Source organism: Mirounga angustirostris, unplaced genomic scaffold (genome assembly GCF_029215605.1).
Source record: "Mirounga angustirostris isolate CCGP_5_RB_7025 unplaced genomic scaffold, mMirAng1.0.hap1 SCAF_6, whole genome shotgun sequence".
Lineage (NCBI taxonomy): Eukaryota > Metazoa > Chordata > Mammalia > Carnivora > Phocidae > Mirounga > Mirounga angustirostris.
Window position 1 is genome coordinate 100,306,966 of NW_026991714.1, and position 19,290 is coordinate 100,326,255.

Sequence of the window (19,290 nt, forward strand, 5' to 3'; positions counted from 1 at the left end):
CTCCATGCATTTCATGAGAAAAGTACCAGTAGCGATGTGTTGATGGTATGCACCATGGAAATCTTTGTAAGCCCAACTCTGAGCTGTTTAAGTCCTTTTTAATATGTTTTTTCTTATTACAAAAGTAGGACATGTTCATTGCAGAGCATTAAGCAATACCAATAATCCATAAGAACGAAATGAAAAGCTTGCTCTCTAGAGCGAACCACTATTTTACACATATGTGTCTTTTTTCTATATCTGAGTCCAGTCGAACCAGACATACAAAATGTCATTTCTGTAGGTCAACATTTTTGAATATCAGCAATTTCCTATAGTTTAACACATGTACACACAATACACTTTTTTATTTTATAACTTCTAACTTGAATTTTAGACACCGATCAAAATGTCTTCCCTCTAGAGCAGGGTCGGGCCTGATTAGTACTTGGATGGGAGATAACTTTGATAGCATTGCCATTTTTTCAGTACCTTGCTCATGGAGAGGCTCATCACTGAACAGTCGAGTTATTTTTAGCACATTGCCCCAGAGGAGTCTTAAAGTCTGGACTAGTGATAAATTTTGCTGATCTTCAAACTCTGAATACGCTTCTAAGATGAGAGATAATTCTGGAACACAGGCTGGACACTGGGGCAGTTAAGAACTGGAAGCGGCAGGAGGATGGGGGTGAGAGCATGGGCAGGGGTCAGCAGCTCTCTGCCGTGTTATCTCGCCCCTAATTCTCTGCGATATCAGCGCATATCGTTACTCCTTGATGTTCATTTAACTGTGGGATTGTCCATAGTTCATGAACAGGAATTGGAGTTATATGGTGGGAGGAGGTGATACACTCTCCCAGTTTCTAGCCGTGAAACCTTGAGCAACACCCTTAAACTCTCTTAGCCTGTTTCCTCATAGTAAAATAGGCCTAAGTGTCACCCGCCTTACTTTCTCATAGGGTAATGCGAGTTTTGAGAGGCATCGTTTGTGTGAAAGGAATCTGTCAACTGTAAAGAGCCATGCTTTGGTGTCCTCACACTGCATTTCCTATTTTATTACCTTAAAACACTACAATAGACACTGATTACTTTTCTTTCTGTGCCTCAGGGGACTTTTACTTTTGAGATCATCTTTTTAGGTCATGACCACGTGATCTCTTCATTTCTAATTTCTCCATCTCTGATCTTGTATTCTCTTCTTTTTAGCGGTCCTGTTTAATCTCACAGCTTGCACACTGTCTATTCTGTCCTCCTCCTCCTAGCCATATGACTGTACTTCTGGACAAGTGACTCCCATTTACTGAGTTTTCAACCTTATTCTTCCTCATTAGTTAATTACTTCATCTGTTAAATAAGGATGTTTTCTGAATCTTTACAGCTTTAACATTATTAGAAATGGTCAAATAATAAGCAGCTTAAATATCCAACGCTACGTTATACGCATTTGATGGCCTATTATGGTAATACTTAAAAAACCTCTTGTTTAGGAAGGATCTTTAATGTAGCAAATGCTGTGACAAGAGGGCACAGCGTTGTACATACTATAAGATCGCAGCTATGTGTTTCATGTGCAGAACGTAGGGCTGAAAGGAAATACTCGAAAAAAAATTTTTTTTTTTTAAGATTTTATTTAATTATTTGAGACAGAGAGAATGAGAGACAGCATGAGAGGGAGGAGGGTCAGAGGGAGAAGCAGACTCCCCGCCGAGCAGGGAGCCCGATGCGGGACTCGATCCCGGGACTCCAGGATCATGACCTGAGCCGAAGGCAGTCGCTTAACCAACTGAGCCACCCAGGCGCCCCAATACTCGAAAATTTAAATAAAAAGTAACTACAAACAAGTGATTTCAATCCCTTTGTCTTCTTTTTTTTTTTTTAAAGATTTTATTTTTTTTATTTATCTGAGAGAGAGAATGAGAGAGAGAGAGAGCATGAGGGGGGGAGGGTCAGAGAAAGAAGCAGGCTCCCTGCCGAGCAGGGAGCCCAATGCGGGACTCGATCCCGGGACTCCAGGATCATGACCTGAGCCGAAGGCAGTCGCTTAACCAACTGAGCCACCCAGGCGCCCAATCCCTTTGTCTTCTTATTCAGTGTGGGTATCGGTTCCCTGGTTTTGTCCCAGACATTACAGAGCATTGACTCTAGCGCTAGGCACTGTGGGCGAGGGGGAAAGGCAGGGCTGCAGCCAGTAAAGATGCAAGGCATCATGTAATCGGTACTAACGGGGCACAGTCTGTGCTTGTTGGAGAGTGCTCCACTGGCCAGGGAAGTTGGAATGTCTCCATCTCCTAGAATGTTTTGTGAAACGTCATACTCATTTCCTGCCTGCACAGAAGCCAGGTCTAGATTCCTTATAGGCTCATTTGGGATAACTGAGAATTTCTGTTCTGGGTTTAAAGCAGCATAGAGTCCTGGGGGTGTAGGGCCAGGAAAATTAAGACCTCAGTTAAATCCCTGCTCCGTTGCTGATGTGATCTGTGGCCTTCAGCAAGTTATTAATGCTTGATCCTTAGTTGCCTTTGGACTGTAGGTGGTGCCTTCTATATGGAATGCAAATTCATTAAAAGTTATGATGGTCGATTTAGATGCCATGTCTTTATAATTATTGCAGTGGAGAGGATTAGAATTCCATATTTGTCCGTGCACTGCCTGACAGAAGGGAGTCTGATTGGTGTCCATGATACTGAAGGCCTTTTAAGCCCAAAAAATGTTGAAATGTTGTCAGGGTGTGTGTTGACTGAGAGACTAGAGCATAGATCCTGAAGAAAAGCATGGCTTGGTCATTTGTTTTCGGGGAGGGAAGAGAGGTGTTAGGCATCTAAAACCTTGGGAAGGTCAGCAGCTCTGAAATACATATGTCATTTAACCCAGCATTCTGTTTCCGGGAATTCATGCTGTAGGCACGCCATCAGGTATGTGGTATGTGCTGCAAGGTTATTGTTTCACTGTTGTTGGTAATAGGACATACTAGAAATAACCCAAGTGTCCCATCAGGAAGGGGCAGGTTAAATTAGTTATGATACATCCATATCATGGACTACTTTAGAGCTATAAAGATGAATGAGGGGGCGCCTGGGTGACTCAGTCGGTTAAATGTCTGCCTTCTGATCAGGTCATGATCCCAGGGTCCTGGGATCAAGCCCTGTGTCAGGCTCCCTGCTCAGCAGGGAGTCTGCTTCTCCCTCTCCCTCTGTCTTCCCCCCCCCCGTCTCATGCACTGTCTCTCAAATAAATAAAATCTTTAAAAAATAAATAAATAAAGATGAATGAGGAAGCACTGAGCTTTAAGAGAATATGCCTAAGTAGAAAATCAAGGTCTAGTATAGTACTAGAGTATGCTATCTTTTGTTTAAGAGGTGGGTGGGACAAATAAGATTTTATCTTTATTATTGCTTGTATAAGCATAAAGAAATTCTAGATAGCTCTTCTAGAAGTGAATAGTAGTAGTGTTTACCTGAGGGTGGATGAAAGTCTGGGGAATAGATGAGAGAGAAACTTTTAACTCTGTGTGTTATTTATTAATTTAAAAAAATTTTTTAAAAGATTTTATTTATTTGAGAGAGAAAGAAAAAGAGAGCGCGTGCACACATGAGCAGGGGGAGAAGCAGAGGAGGAGGGAGAGAGAATCTGAAGCAGATTCTGTGCTGAGTGTGGAGTCCGACTCGGGGCTTGATCCCAGGACCCTGAGATCATGACCTGAGCAGAGAAACCAGGCATCGGACGCTTAACTGACTGAGCTACCTAGGCTTCCCAATTTTTTTAAATTTTTGAACCATGTAAATATATTACTTGGCAATTTAAATTTCAAGGTTTTTTAAAATAGAAAGAAACTACCTTTGTGATCAGAAGGCAGGTGAGATTGCAGGAGGCACATTGAGTAGTTCACACATTATCCGTGGGAATTTATTTGAATAGATAACAAAACCCTTTGTTTCTTTTAGGCTTATGGTCAAGGTTTAAAAAGAGATGTTTTAAGCTCATCAGGAAGATGCCTATTATTGGTCGCAAGGTAAGTGGAATCTGTGTATAACTTCCAGCCCTCCCATCACCCCCGTGGTCATGACCTCTTTCTTTCTATTTACTGAACCTAGTGCGAATTCCCAAGGACGAGGGGTGATTTTTGTACCCCCCCGCCAAGGAACATCTGACAGTGTTTGAGGACACCTTTGGTTGTCGTAACTAGAGGGGGGTGCTGTTGGCATTTAGTGGATTGCGGCCAGGGTGCTGCTAAGCATCCTGCAGGGCCCAGTAGAGAATTATCTGGCTCAAGATGTTGGAAGTGTCAAGATTGAGAAACCTCAGTTAACCCTTTCTCCAACATATTTGCCCAAAGGAGACAGGTGACATCTGTTAAAGGCAGAATTTGCGATTAGAAAAGCTGGCCGAAGTGGAATGATGCTTTACAGCAATATTTGGCTGCTCTGACTTGAGATAAGTGTCTGGGGGTCGGGTGCTTACATGGTTAGGTCAGGGTTGACAGACTTTCTCTGTGAAGGGCCAGATAGGAAACATTCTAGGCTTTGCAGGCCATACCATGTCTGTCAGGGTGATAGAGAGGTAGAAGGATGAGCCTGGCTGTGTTGCACTGAAACTTGCTTTACAGAACGGCCAGGGGCCAGATCTCGGCCGGCTGTAGTTGGCGGATCCCAGGTTTAGAAACTTAAGAGAGCCCTGATCTCTTGCTCTTTGTACCTGTCTGCACCATAGTATGTTCCCTTCACTGTGTCCTCTGTCCCCTCACCCACGCTGAGGATAGGACAGTCACCTCTGTACCCTTCCCACCGGCTCTTTATCACAGAAGGAGATAAATGGGGCAGGCCCCATGCAAGCTGCAAGGAAGGCACACTGGCCCTGATGTCTCCGGCTCCCCCCGTGCCCTGCCTGCCCCTCAGCTTTCCTTCAAGCTTTCTTTCACTTTTGGCTTTCAATTCCCTTTCCCTTTTCCCCTTTCCTGGCCAAACCAGAAGAGATGTTAGTCATCCTTAGCCTTTGACCCAAATCCATTCAGACCCCTGGGCTAACTCTCCCATAACTGTGTATTTATTTTCAGGTTCATTTCCTATAAGGAAGCAGAAGTAGTTACTGGGGTGGAAAAGGGGAATGGGAATAGATAGGTTTTTATTTGACCCTAGTTCATCTTAAGCCCTAAAATGAAATCTCCCTGAGTCGATCTAGAGTTAAGGGGTAGGGAGAGGGCGGCTATAGAGGGTGGACTGGATCTCAAAGGATACTAGCATTTCTCCTTTTCATTCCCTGTATTTTTCTGCTCTTTTTCTTCACACATTTCTCCTTCAGTGTCAGATTTTGGGACAAATAAATGCTAGGGTTCCAGAACCCTGAAATTTATAAATTTACTGAAATTTATAAAAGAACAGAATTGGAAGGCACTTAGAAACTATGTAATCACCTGTCATTTTTTAGAAGCAGATTTTGAGGCTCAGAGACAAGAGTTCTTTATTTCGAGCGAGTGCGTGTGTGTCTCTGTCTCATTCGTTCCCTTACGTTCACTCACTCCGCACACGGTTTGTGGGCACGTGCTCCGCGTCAGGTACCGCTCTGGGTGCTGGGGACCGAATCCCCGTTCTGCGCAGCTTACGTTTTCCTAGGAACAACAGAAAATAGATTCGCGAACAAATACGTAAGAATTTCATTTTGAAATAAACGCTGTGAAGAAATTAAGATTGATAGAGGCCCTGAGGCAGGCACTGGGGGGAAAAGGTACTTGTGTGCCTTCTGATGCGACTCACCATCGTTTTGTGGCTCTTCTGTCTTATTACAGCAGCAGTCTAGGCGCGGAAGCTTGGCTTCCATGGTTTGTTCCTGTTGCGTGCTCACCATTTTGGCAGCATAGTCCACGTACAACTTTTAAAAATACTTTCCTGCCCATCACTGCCTCCCACTGCCGCGGGGCGGGCCTCTGCTGCCTGCCGGAGCCTGCCTGCGACACCTGCAGGCGTGGTTCGCGGGCGCAGCTTGCCCTGCGGATTCCCTGGGGGCCGCATCTAGCAGGCTCCTCTCATGTTCTCATCCTCCAGGGCTAGAGATGGGAAAGTCGAAATGTTTGGGGTCAGATCGTGGGCCTCAGACCTTCACAGATGGGTCGCTGAAACCGTCTCGCTTTAACGCCACTCTTCCAGGCTACCCCCCAACAATCCCTTAGTGCAGATAGCGGTCCCTGCTGGGTTTTGTTGTGTTTTTAAACTCTGTTCTGTTCCCCCCAGTACTTTCCACTACCTGACTGTCTTTTTTTTTTTTTTTAAGATTTTATTTATTTATTTGAGACAGAGAGAATGAGAGAGACAGAGAGCACATGAGAAGGAGGAGGGTCAGAGGGAGAAGCAGGCTCCCTGCTAAGCAGGGAGCCCGATGCGGGACTCGATCCTGGGACTCCAGGATCATGACCTGAGCCGAAGGCAGTCACCTAACCGACTGAGCCACCCAGGCCCCGTTTTGTTGTGTTTTTAAACTCTGTTCTGTTCCCCCCAGTACTTTCCACTACCTGACTTTCTTTCTTTTTTTTTTTTTAAGATTTTATTTATTTATTTGAGAGAGAGAGAATGAGAGAGCACATGAGAGGGGGGAGGGTCAGAGGGAGAAGCAGAGTCCCCGCCGAGCAGGGAGCCTGACGTGGGACTCGATCCCGGGACTCCAGGATCATGACCTGAGCCGAAGGCAGTCGCCTAACCGACTGAGCCACCCAGGCGCCCACACTACCTGACTTTCATTTTCTGTGTCTGCTGCTACAAGGAAGCGTCGTGAGAACAGAAGTTGTTCTCACTCGTACTGCCTAGTGTGTTCTGTTCGCGGTGTCTTGCTGGCCCACAGGGGTAGTTCGGCACCCAGGGAGGGAGGGAAAGCATAGGCTGTTGCGGTGAGAAGGACGACGGAGAAACAGCCATCATTGGTAAACTGTACAGAAGGGGCCATCGCTCCCCCCTAGCACTTGAGGGTCAAAGAGTACAGGTGGCGGACAGCCCGAGGGGATCGAATGCAGTCTCCCCGGTACCCCCGGGGTGTCTGGCACACGCACGTGGCGACTCGCGCAGGCTGTCCGCGTTCTGGGCGTGCTCCATGCAGGTCTGGTGACGGAGCTCATCACCTGCACGAGCACCAGAATGCTTCTGCTGCTGCTTGGCCTGTTTTCTGGCCACCATTGGTGGCTCCACCTTTGTTTCTTTAGCACACACACTGGCTGCTTGCCAGGACACGGATAACGTCCACATACGGCGCTCAGACAGTGGCGCGTGCAAGCCCAGTAAAGCAGGGGCGATGTTGACATGGCAGAGGAAAGGGGGGGGGGGGCTTGAATGTATCTTTGACTTTGGGACAGGAAGTTGACTTTTCAGACTTCTTAGAGCCTGCCGCAAATGCCAGAAAATAGCTGAGCAGCCAGAATGTCCCCATATCTGTTTACAAAAACAATACCATCCCCGTTCTGTAGCACTGGTGTGGCAACCAGCGCTGAACTGTTGACTTGGAGTAGTAACTGGTTCTTCTGCTCCCTGGCCTGTATTTTTCCATCTCCTTGTTAACTTTGTCTTTCTTACCTTTGGAGATCCAAGAGAAGGTGAACAAGACCAAGGATGATATAAGCAAGAACATGTCGTTCCTGAAAGTGGACAAAGACTATGTGAAAGCTTTGCCCTCTCAAGGCCTGAGCGCGTCGGCAGTTCTGGAGAAGCTCAAGGACTACAGCTCTATGGGTAGGATTCCGGGTGCGCTCAAGCCGCTTGCTTTCCCAGCGTGGCCGGTTTGGTCATTGTTTACTGTCGATAGGTTACGAGTGTTTCATCCCTGGAACTTATATATCCATCCTGTCTCAGAGGCTCAATTTCTTATCATAAAAATTATATTTAAATTCATCCTCCATCCATAAAGCAAACAAATCTGAGACAGTGGAACTGGAACTTGGTCCCATTTCCTTTTGTAAGCCTGAATAAAACAGATAAGTTTGTTTCTTGAGAGAATATATGTAATAAGAATGAAATACAGATTCATTACAGAATTTGTGAAATCTGCACAAAGGCACAAAAGAAAATCCCATCATCACAAGATAAACACATGATATATATATGTAAGAATCTTAGTAGTGTTTTTGTGTAATAAACATACATACACATACAGATATGTATGTATGCATGAGCACATAAGGGAAGGATAAATATACCAAATAGCTTAATGTTTAAGAGTGTAGCCCTGGCTGAGAGGAGTGCGTGACTCTTGATCTCAGGGTTGTGAAGTTGAGCCCCACGTTGAGTATGGAGATTACTTAAAAATAAAAAAATAAAAAAATCTTTAAAAAAGAGTGTAGCCCATGGATCAGCGTGGATTCACATGCTAGTTGGGCCACTTAAAGTGTGACCTTGGGTGAATTACTTAAGCTATGTCTTGGTCTCTGTCTTTCTATGATGGGGATAATACAACTTACTTGAAAAGATGATTACAGGGCGCCTGGGTGGCTCAGTTGGTTAAGCGACTGCCTTCGGCTCAGGTCGTGATCCTGGAGTCCCGGGATCGAGTCCCACATCGGGCTCCCTGCTCAGCGGGGGGTCTGCTTCTCCCTCTGACCCTCTTCCCTCTCGTGCTCTCTCTCATTCTCTCTCTCTCAAATAAATAAATAAAATCTTTAAAAAAAGAAAAAAAAAGGAAAAGATGATTACAGGGGCACCTGGGTGGCTCAGTTGTTAAGTGTCTGCCTTTGGCTCAGGTCATGGGGGATAGAGCCCCACATTAGGCTCCCTGCTCAGCGGGAAGCCTGCTTCTCCCTCTCCCACTCCCCTTGCTTGTGTTCCCTCTCTCACTGTGTCTCTCTGTCAAATAAATAAATAAAATCTTTAAAAAAATAAAAAATAAAAAAAATAAAGAAAAGATGATTACAGAGATTAAATAAGATCGTACATATGAATGTATAATACCTGGCATATAGTAAGGGCTCAATAAGTGTTGGCTGTTTTTTTTAAATTAAATTTTATTTATTTATTTGAGAGAGAGAGAGATAGTGAGAGATAGAGCACTAGCAGAGGGGAGAGGGAGAAGCAGGCTCCCCACTGTGCAGGGAGCTCGATGTGGGGCTTGATCCCAAGACCCTGGGATCATGACCTGAGCCGAAGGCAGATGCTTAACTGGCTAAGCCACCCGGGCGCCCCATAAATGTTGGCTGTTAACACAAACACAGGTTTTTGTTACAGGTTTATTACAAATTAGACCATATTGCAAATACTTTTCGAAAATAGGCTTTTTAGTTTGTCATAATTTAAGATTTGTTTTACTCTTTTTTTTTTTTTAAAGATTTTATTTATTTATATGACAGAGAGAGACAGCGAGAACAGAACACAAGCAGGGGGAGTGGGAGAGGGAGAAGCAGGCTTCCCGCGGAGCAGGGAGCCCGATGTGGGACTCGATCCCAGGACCCTGAGATCATGACCTGAGCTGAAGGCAGACGCTTAACAACTGAGCCACCCAGGCGCCCATAATTTAAGATTTGTAGAGAATTTGCAAATTCATATATACAGAGATTTCCCATACACCCCTTACCTGGCTTCTCCTGATGTTAACATCTAAAGTGACTGTGATGCATTTGTCGAAACAGTAGTTGACTAAACCGCAAATTCTATTCCTATTTCACCAGTTTTTCCACTAATGTCCTTTTTTCTGTTCTAGGCTCCAATCCAGGATACCACATTGCATTTCAACAAATACACTTAAAAATTTCTAATTGACGTGTGTTGAGATTTTGACATTGGATGGTACAAAATTAGCTGCAGTCCAGGATTTATAGATGATGCAAAGCAGGGATCAGCCCTCTGAGACCTGGATGTTAAAGATTTCTATGATCGTGAGGGCACGTTGCTGCCGCCATATTGCCTCCCCTTCCTTTCCAAGTCATTGTCAGTAGCACCAGTAAAATAACAGGAAATGAAACCATGTAGTCTATTTTTGAAAGGCTGGTGGCCTCTGGTCTGAAGACGTGCATGGTATAGTCCAGTGTCCTGTAAGGAAAGAGGGAAAGTCCTACTGGAATCAAGCCAGAGCTTGGCAGATTGCCTGAGATGAGGGGTCTGTCTGGATGTTTGCTACTCAATCTTCTGCTCTCTTGTTGGAGCTGAAGATAATGGCTTTGTAGAGCCTGCGGCGACAGTTTTCAGTTAGTGTGTCTCTGGAGTGGCTTGTCACTGCGCACTCTCAGTAGGGCACAGCCATGTTGTATCTGAGATACCCACGTCAGCAGATTCGTTGATACAACGTAGACTGTCTTGGGAGAAGCACCTCAGACAGAAAGTGGAATTGTGGGTAGGTTTCGGGCTCGTGGAGGGGCGCCCTTGAAGCCAGGGTGCTGACAGTCTATCATCGTGGTTTGTCTGTCAGGGATTCAGTTCCCTGGCTCCAACTCTGACAGTAGTGTACTGAAATTCCACACTTTGCCGTGCTCTTCCCTGCCAGCTCTGCTCATGACAGTTCTCACACTTCCTTTGACTGGACAGGAAGGGGCGAAAAAAGTCGTTAGCCATACAGAGACCAGGAAATGAGTATAGATCAAGGAACAATTTTCTACTGGTAGAAGGCCGTTGGGGATGATGACAGCATCATTATTGCACTAGATTATACCTGGCTTCTGTTAATATCTTTTTCACACTGCTGTTGATAGTAATGGAAGATCTTTCTTCTTTATTTTGCTGTGATAGGTCTTTATTGGAATTCTTTTTCTTGACTTAATATAAGATCATCTGTGGGTTTCCACTCAAAGTTTTTTTTTCTTTTGTACCCAGAGGTGTTGCTTCGTATTTTGGGCAAGTTCCTGCTTACTGACCCAGTGGTCTTAACTTTCTCCTCAGACGTCTTCTGGCAGGAGGGGAAAGCCTCTGGAGCAGTGTACAGCGGGGCGGAAGAGCTCACCCAGCTCCTGGTGAAGGTGAATGCCAGCACCCCAAGGCAGTGTGTGTGGTCTGTGCCCTTCATACCACCTCAGTTTTTCTCCTTACTTTTGCAATTAAAAAAGGAAAAAAAATTACCTAACGAAAGTTTATTGTTAAAAATAAGTTTCTCTTTACCCACATATAGGTGAATATAGATAATATTGTCCGAGATGTCTTCAGTCCATAAAAAAGTACGATATTACTTATATTTCCAGGCTTTATAGGTGCCCCGTGTGGAAGGCAGATTACTAGGGAAGGTAGTCAGTGCCCCATCATTTGAAGTTATTAATGACAAGACATACTTTGATGAGAAGAGAGGAGGAATAGACACTTGCTCATCATTTCCTGTACCACCCGAATCTCAGATCAAAGGATCTGAGAATGAGCAGTAGGTTCACTTATAATTGAAATAATTCTCATTTTTTGTTGACTTTAGAGTTGCCTATAGCTAATGAGATTTATTTCCTAAACCCCACTTTGTCATATAAAATTGGCACTGGACTGGGGCGCCTGGGTGGCTCAGTTGGTTAAGCGACTGACTGCCTTTGGCTCAGGTCATGATCCTGGAGTCCCGGGATTGAGTCCCGCATTGGGCTCCCTGCTCAGCAGGGAGTCTGCTTCTCCCTCTCCCACTCCCCCCTCTTGTGCTCTTTCTCTCTCTCACTCTCTGTCTCAAATAAATAAATAAAATCTTTAAAAAAAAAAATAAAATTGGCACTGGACTTAACAATCCCTAAAGTCTTTGTGTTTGATTATGATAACTAAGAAACTGCTCCTACCTTACTAAATACTACAGGTTTGACTTAGCTATATCTTGACATAATGCTCTGATCTTACTTCGCTGAGTTAAAAATCTTTCAGTGGCTTCCCACTATCTACGGGATAAAACCCAAGCTGCTTACGTAGCAGAAAATGCAAGCCCATGGGCGCCTGGGTGGCTCAGTTGGTTAAGCGACTGCCTTTGGCTCAGGTCATGATCCCGGGGTCCTGGGATCAAGCCCCACATCGGGCTGCAGGGAGCCTGCTTCTCCCTCTGACCCTCTCCCCTCTCATGCTGTTTCTCTCTCTCTCTCTCAAATAAATAAATAAATAAATAAATAAATAAATAAATAAATAAATAAAATCTTAAAAAAAAAAGAAAATGCAAGCCCTGTGGTGAGCCGGCTCCCACCTGTGTTTTTCAACCACCCATGTAAACATGAACTTCCATCTTTCCTCTTCACCGAATGTACCTCACTCTTACCATGTTTTCCTCCCCTCCTTCATTCCACCTGTTCTAAATGTCGAATTCCTATTGATCTCTCAGGGTTCTGCCTGTACAGACATCAGACCTGTCGGGCTGTTTGTTATTCCCTCCTTAGGGCTCCTTCCATCACTTGCATACTTCTGGTATCACACTCAGAACAATAGCTCCTTTGTGCCGGATGCTCTCCTAAGGACTTGGCATGCCTTATGTTATTTACTTAGCGCTAGAACCCTATCAGGTAGGTACCATGATTATCCCCTTGAGCACATGAGGACACTGAACCTCAGAGAGTTTTTTGACCTAAGATTACACAGCGAGAAGTAATAGGCAAAGCTAAGATTGCAAACTGGGTCTGTTTGTTGTTTTAGTATGTGCTTTTTAACCACATTTATACTTCCTCTCTCACCACACTGTAAAATAATTTATTTGCATGTCTCTCTCTTCCACTGTATTTTGATCTTTTTTAGAGGGGAACACATATCTTACCATTTTTCCAGTTTCTAGTGTTGTGCCTGGTACCTAGAAACTTCTGTCTAGTGCATGATTCTTTGTCCCATACAGTGTATTTATTCGTTCTACTTCATATCTGCGTGCATTTCTTTGCAGGCTTATGGAGATTTTGCATGGAGTAACCCACTGCATCCAGACATCTTCCCGGGACTGCGAAAGATCGAGGCGGAGATTGTGAGGATAGCTTGTTCCCTGTTCAGTGGGGGGCCAGATTCCTGTGGATGTGTAAGTAGATGCAGGTGGCCTATGTGTTTCGCTTAAAATAGAAGAGTTTCTTGAAAACATTTTGTTACACAAGTAATATGTGATTATTGGTAGGAAGATCCAGATTAACAGCAATGTAAAAGTGTTAACTTTTGGAATTTTTAGAGCATCAACATTTTATTGTATATTTTTTAAGATATTTTTTTCTTCCGTTTTGTATTTTAAAACATTTTTTTTACACTTTTTAAAAATGTTTTATTTATTTATTCATGAGAATCAGAGAGAGAGAGAGAGAGGCAGAGGCAGAGGGAGAAGCAGGCTCCCCACTGAGCAGGGAGCCCGATGCGGGGCTCGATCCCAGGACCCTGGGATCACGACCTGAGCTGAAGGCAGACGCTTAACCATCTGAGCCACTCAGGCGCCCCATGTATTTTAAAACATGAAGTTGCTAGAATAGACAAAACCCTGCATTCAGTAACTAAATATTTTGCACATCTGCTGTGTCTGCTGCTTTCTTTCTCCCCCTCCCTCTTTGATCCATCCAGTATACTTACAGTACGTAGGTATTCTCCTGCGCTATAGACTCTGTGAACTTTTTTTTTTTTAAGATTTTATTTATTTATTTGCGAGAGAGAGAATGAGAGACAGAGAGCACGAGAGGGAGGAGGGTCAGAGGGAGAAGCAGACTCCCCGCTGAGCAGGGAGCCCGATGCGGGACTCGATCCCGGGACTCCAGGATCATGACCTGAGCCGAAGGCAGTCGCTTAACCGACTGAGCCACCCAGGCGCCCATAGACTCTGTGAACTTTTAAGAGACCATCAGTTAAGCAGCCCCAAAACAATTTGGCCTCATCTAGGTAAGTTGAAGAAACAGGTATCTCATGACCCTGAAATTTCACTACTCAGGGTATACCCTAGAAAAACTGGCACGTGTGTATCAGGATAGATGGATATTCATAGCAGCATTGTCCGTGGTATTGAAAACTGGAAGTAATTCAAATGTCAGTCAACAGTGGGGTGGAAAATTACAGACTACTCCAAGTGCTTCAACCCACTGCAGCTGCTACTCTGATTAATGCTCACATTAGCCCGTTTGACCAGTGGAAGCCTCTTAATTTGGGCCTCTGGGTTCTTTTGTATGACTCGAGTGGTCTTTGAAAGCTTCCTTCCTTTCCTTTTTTTTTTTTGACAAAATAATTTTTATCTGATGAAATAAATATTCCAGGTTTACCTTATGCATTTCCAGACCCCAACTCAGCCATTTGTCCAAAGAGCCCTGTTTCATTTAGAATGATGTAAAATACTTACGTGGCTCCGAAGTCCAATTTATAGAACAAGACTTACACAAAATTAACCGGAATAACATCCAGAGAGATAGCACAGAAGAGGTTGAGAGACCTGAGGGCTGGAATGGGAAGGGCTACCACGCATCTGGTTGGTATGTAATTAGCTGTGAAAACAGCTGGTGTTCTCAGCAGCAGTGGCAGCCGGGGTGTGTGCAGGTGGAGGAAAGACGGGCTGTGAGGTGCTCATTGTTGGAGCCGGGAGATGAGTAGAGGGGTTTCGTGGGTTCCCTCTCCAGCCATGTCTCTTCTGCACTTGAGTTCCTCCATTGGTTTTTTTTTTTTTTTAAGATTTTATTTATTTATTTATTTTATTTATTTGGCAGACAGAGAGCAGGAGAGCGGCAGAGGGAGAAGGAGAAACAGGCCCCCTGTGGAGCAGGGAGCCCGATGCGGGGCTCAACCCAGGACCCTGGGATCATGACCTGAGCCAAAGGCAGTTGCTTAACCAACTGAGCCACCCAGGCGGCCCCCATTGGCTTTTTTTTTTTTAACTTCATTTACTGTAGTCTTCATTCTTGAGAATTTTGTCTTAATCTGCCAGATGGTTTTTTTTTTTTTTAGGTTTTTGCTCAAGTTGTTTGTTTATTATTATTATTATTTAAGTAAGTGTTACGCCTAAAGTGGGGCTCGAACTCAAGACCCAGAGGTCGAGCGTTGCATGCTCTGCCGACTGAGCCAGCCAGGCGCCCCTGCGTGGTGGTTCTTTAGCGTTCCTTTCCTTGGCTTATGTTTTGTTTACTGAAATATATTGCCCGTAGTTATGTTATATTCTGTGTCTGATAATGCTGTTACTCGTGAGCCTTACCTATCTGTTTCTGCTGGTTTCATTCATATTGGCTTGTATCCTTGTATTTGTGACTTTTTTGTGTGTGTGTGTGTCTTCCTGGGAACTTCTCTGTGAGGCCTAGATTGAAGTGAAGTTCTTTTTTTTTTTTTAAAGATTTTATTTATTTATTTGAGACAGAATGAGAGAGAGAGAGAGCTCATGAGAGGGGGGAGGGTCAGAGGGAGAAGCAGGCTCCCCGCCGAGTAGGGAGCCCGATGTGGGACTCGATCCAGGGACTCCAGGATCATGACCTGAGCCGAAGGCAGTCGCTGAACCGACTGAGCCACCCAGGCGCCCCAGAAGTGAAGTTCTTGCAGGGAAGCTATGTAATGATTTCTGCCAGTTGCCGGGGCCTTGCTGGGAGGTGCTGTCACACGGGAACCCATCTGAGTCTCATCCTGCAGAGGGCGCATGAGTTCACACTGCAGACCCACGTCAAAGCTGTCTTGTGAGCCATTCTTGAGAGATCCTTATTTTTCTTTACCAGAGCATCAGGTCATGGTTGAGAAAGCCATTTTTCTTGCTGTCTTCTGCTGCACCAGTGGGGTTTAATTTCTTGGTCCCCTGAGATGTGGGTGTAAGTCCCAGGTTCTCCAGCTGTCTCCTGTTAGACTCTTCACCTTAGGCAGGCCCTCAGTTTACCTCCTGTTCATTTGTCACGGTGGGGGTTGGTGGTCTCTGGGGGCGGCAGCAACCGTCAAAGTTGAAACCAGCTTTGGCACTCACTTATCTGCTAGGATTCTTGGTTTTGCTCTGTTTGGGTTCAGTATATTAGTATATTCCTTTATGTTATATAAGCTCAGTGGTGGATGTAAAATAAATTTCAATGTTTTACGAGGCATTTTTAGTTGTTTCCCAGGGGAGGGTGGGCTGCCCAAGCTGTCTAATCTATATTGCCAGAAATAGGAGTTCCATGATTGTTGTTGTTTTTTCTCCATGTGAACTTTGTACACTTTACAGCTTCTCTCCCTCTGGATCTGCTCTTCCCCACTTTCTTCCAAGGCTACTCAGCTAGTCTTAGAGAATACGGTTTCACAGATTGGCGACCATGCCCATGTTTCTTCTCCGAACACCTTTTGGTTATCTGTGTCTAGCCAGAGGGACACAGGTGTGAAGAGGCAGTGATCTTTCAGTCTCTGTTTTTTTTAAATCTGGGTTCACTAAACTTGCCTTAAACCTTTCCTCTAAGTCCTGATCTTTATTCTCGGCCGTGTTTGTTCTGCCCCTCGTGTCCTTACTAATCCTTTATCAGGGTCATTTGGTACTCTGTTTTAGGTCTGCAGTCTCATTCTCTTGTTTTGGTGTCCAGTCTTTCAGCTCTTGTTTTCTTCAATTCGTGTTCTTGTCATGTTGTCCTCTAGTGATGACAGTCCCCCTTAGACTGTTACCTTTTGAGTTAGGCTTTTATTATGCATGCTGCTTTTTTTCTTTCTGTGTGTTTGCGTAGTTACCGTGCCATTTTTTTTCACTGTGGCTCATGCTCATCAGAACATTCTATTTTGTTCTGACGCATGCTGGCTGATTTCTCATTTGGGAGCATTTGCTTGAGGGCCTCTTGGTTCCACCTGTATTAGGATATCTGGGTCTCTTCTTCTGAGATTTGTTAAAAGTTACCTATTAGAGTTTACTCTGCCTAGTTGGAAGACAGTAAGACCCTCTGGGCTTTGATTATTTCTTTAACCCATCCTGGATCCCTGAAGCCTTGACTTTGAGGGGTCGGTCCCAATGTTCTCTCTCCCCATTTTCCTGTTTCTCCCTCGCTGCCATGTCTACCACTCACTGAGCAGAAGATAAGGAGCCCCCCTCCATTTGCTTCTCTGAAGATTTGGCGGGTATTAATGAGAATCCTCAGGATTTTGCTGGCTCGCTGGACAATTTTCAGGACTTGGAGGAGGGATTAGGGACTGTGTGTTGCTTTTCTCTGTGCTTTAGTAACTTGTCTCTTTTTTTCATTGCCAGTATTTGAAGTTTATTGCATTGGATTCTCTCTGTTTCCTTGTTTGATGGTTGTTATTGCAGCTTTCTGCAATTGTGTTTCTTCCTTCTTTTAGGTACCAGGGGAGAGAAAGTAGCTGTGAGGTAGGTTCAGTGTTTCATCTGAATGCCAAAGTCTAACCCCAGGGGTATTTTTGCATTGCTACAGTGTTGGGGAGCGGGAGAAGGATGGAGTCTGAGATCCCTAGTCTTTTCTAATACTTAAGACTTTTACAAGAGAACTAGTGATGACCTCTGGGGTAATTTGAGTTTCTCTGTTTCTCTTACTCTTCTCAGTCTGTCTCTCTCCATCTCTCTCTCTCTCTCTCGATGAGCTGCTTTTGGTGAAAAAAGTTCGGAGTTCAGAGGTTGGAAATGAGAAGACAGAGCTGCATAGCTGGGCAGTCTGTAGCATATTCCCAGCCAAGGTCTTAAGCTCTTCTCGTTCTTTGTTCTTCAGTCTAAACTATTGTTCCTGTTACTAACTTCATTTGCCTCAGTTAGAATGGATAAGAAGTGATTTCATATACTGAAAGAACTTCTGTTGCCCTGGGGAACAGTCTTGGCTTGTGCAAAGGGCTTTGGGTCTGAAAGAAAATTCTCGCAGCAGGCCATGTTCTCCTCTTATTCTCTGACATACTTCTCATATATTACAGCGAGAGTTTTTATAAATGTCGGAAGAAGCTAACATTACAAGTAGTTATTGAAGCTTTCATCTTCTGATTTCACAATCCATTTTTCTTTGGGCGCAGAGGGTAGAAGGAAGTGGGAGGTTAGTAGCATGTTTAGACACAGAATTTGGGGATCAGAAATAAAAATTAGAAGTAGAATTTAGGTATTCCTGCTTTTACAGTCAAAAGTACACTGCTGTTTGCCCAACAAATAATGATGTTGATTTGATAAGTTATTGGACTAAAAATAGAGCGTGTGTGCTGGGTGACTAGGGGTTTGGAAATCCGTTTGTGTAGGTCATTACTGGACCTTAGTAAGAGGCTGACACACTGGAGACTTGGACATTGCTGGTCGTTTCCTGACTTGCTTCACAGCTTGTTTGGCTCCTCATGTGACAGTCTGAGGTTTTGTGCTAGACCACAGGGCGAGCCGCTGATTCGCAGAGCTGACCTCCACTATAAGCGCTTTCATCTTTGGCAGAAAAGTGCAGAGGCTACAAACAGGCAGGCGTCCTGTGCCCAAGTCAGCGCATTACTTCGTGGGTGATGGGCACGTGTTTCTTGAAGACTTCCTGAATCACAGTATGACTAACTTCTCTCAGCTAATCTTCCATGTAACTCCTGACCAGTGGGGTTTTGTAGCCAATGGTGTTTTTGTCCTCTACGTGGGTATTACAGGAAATTCCAGAAATCCCTCTCTCTCAATTCCATTTTATGTTAACTCCACCAAATGCACAAATGTAGAAAGTTTTCCTTTTTTTTCTCTTTTCTCTTTTTTAGTTTAAATTCAGTTAATTAACATACAATGTATTATTTGTTTCAGGGGTACAGGTCTGTGGTTCATCTGTCTTATATAGTACCCAGTGCTCATTACGACACATAATCTCCCCAATGTCCATCACCCAGTTACCCCATCCCCCCACCACCCTCCCCTCCAACAACCCTCAGTTTGTTTCGGATGATTAAGAGTCTCTTATGGGGGCCCCTGGGTGGCTCAGTCGTTAAGCGTCTGCCTTCGGCTCAGGTCATGATCCCGGGGTCCTGGGATTGAGCCCAGCATCGGGCTCCCTGCTCCATGGGGAGCCTGCTTCTCCCTCTCCCACTCCCCCTGCTTGTGTTCCCTCTCTTGCTGTGTCTCTCTCTGTCAAATAAATAAATAAAAAATCTTTAAAAAAAAGAGTCTCTTATGGTTTGTCTCCCTCTCTGGTTTCATCTTGTTTCATTTTTTCCTCTCTTCCCCTGTGATCCTCTGCCTTGTTTATTAAATTGCACATATTAATGAGATCATATGATAATTGTCTTTCTCTGATTGACTTATTTTGCTTAGCATAATACCCTCTAGTTCCATCTATGTCGTTGCATATGGCAAGATTTCAATTTTTGATGGCTGCGTAATATTCCATTGTATTTATATATACCACATCTTCTTTATTCATTTATCTGTTGATGGATATCTGGGCTCTTTCCATAGTTTGGCTATTGTGGACATTGCTGCTATAAACATTGGGGTTCAGGTGCCCCTTTGGATCACTACATTTGTATCTTTGGGGTAAATACCCAGTAGTGCAATTGTTGGATCATAGGGTAGCTCTATTTTCAACTTTTTGAGGAATGTCCATAC

The 19,290-nt window shown here is 44.4% G+C and overlaps 1 protein-coding gene across 5 annotated transcripts in view; it reads left to right on the top strand.

Moving 5' to 3' along the window:
• The window catches only part of SGPL1 (sphingosine-1-phosphate lyase 1), a 58,457-nt gene that overhangs the window by 25,306 nt on the left and 13,861 nt on the right, over positions 1 to 19,290 (top strand). For 4 of the 5 annotated variants that reach the window (XM_064594771.1, XM_064594774.1, XM_064594773.1 and 1 more), the window contains 4 exons: positions 3,921 to 3,988; positions 7,535 to 7,694; positions 10,812 to 10,888; positions 12,745 to 12,873. In XM_064594771.1, the coding sequence (XP_064450841.1) occupies positions 3,921 to 3,988; positions 7,535 to 7,694; positions 10,812 to 10,888; positions 12,745 to 12,873 (434 nt within the window). The remainder of the gene's footprint in view (positions 1 to 3,920; positions 3,989 to 7,534; positions 7,695 to 10,811; positions 10,889 to 12,744; positions 12,874 to 19,290) is intronic. The other variant, XM_045878011.3, reaches the window with a different exon arrangement.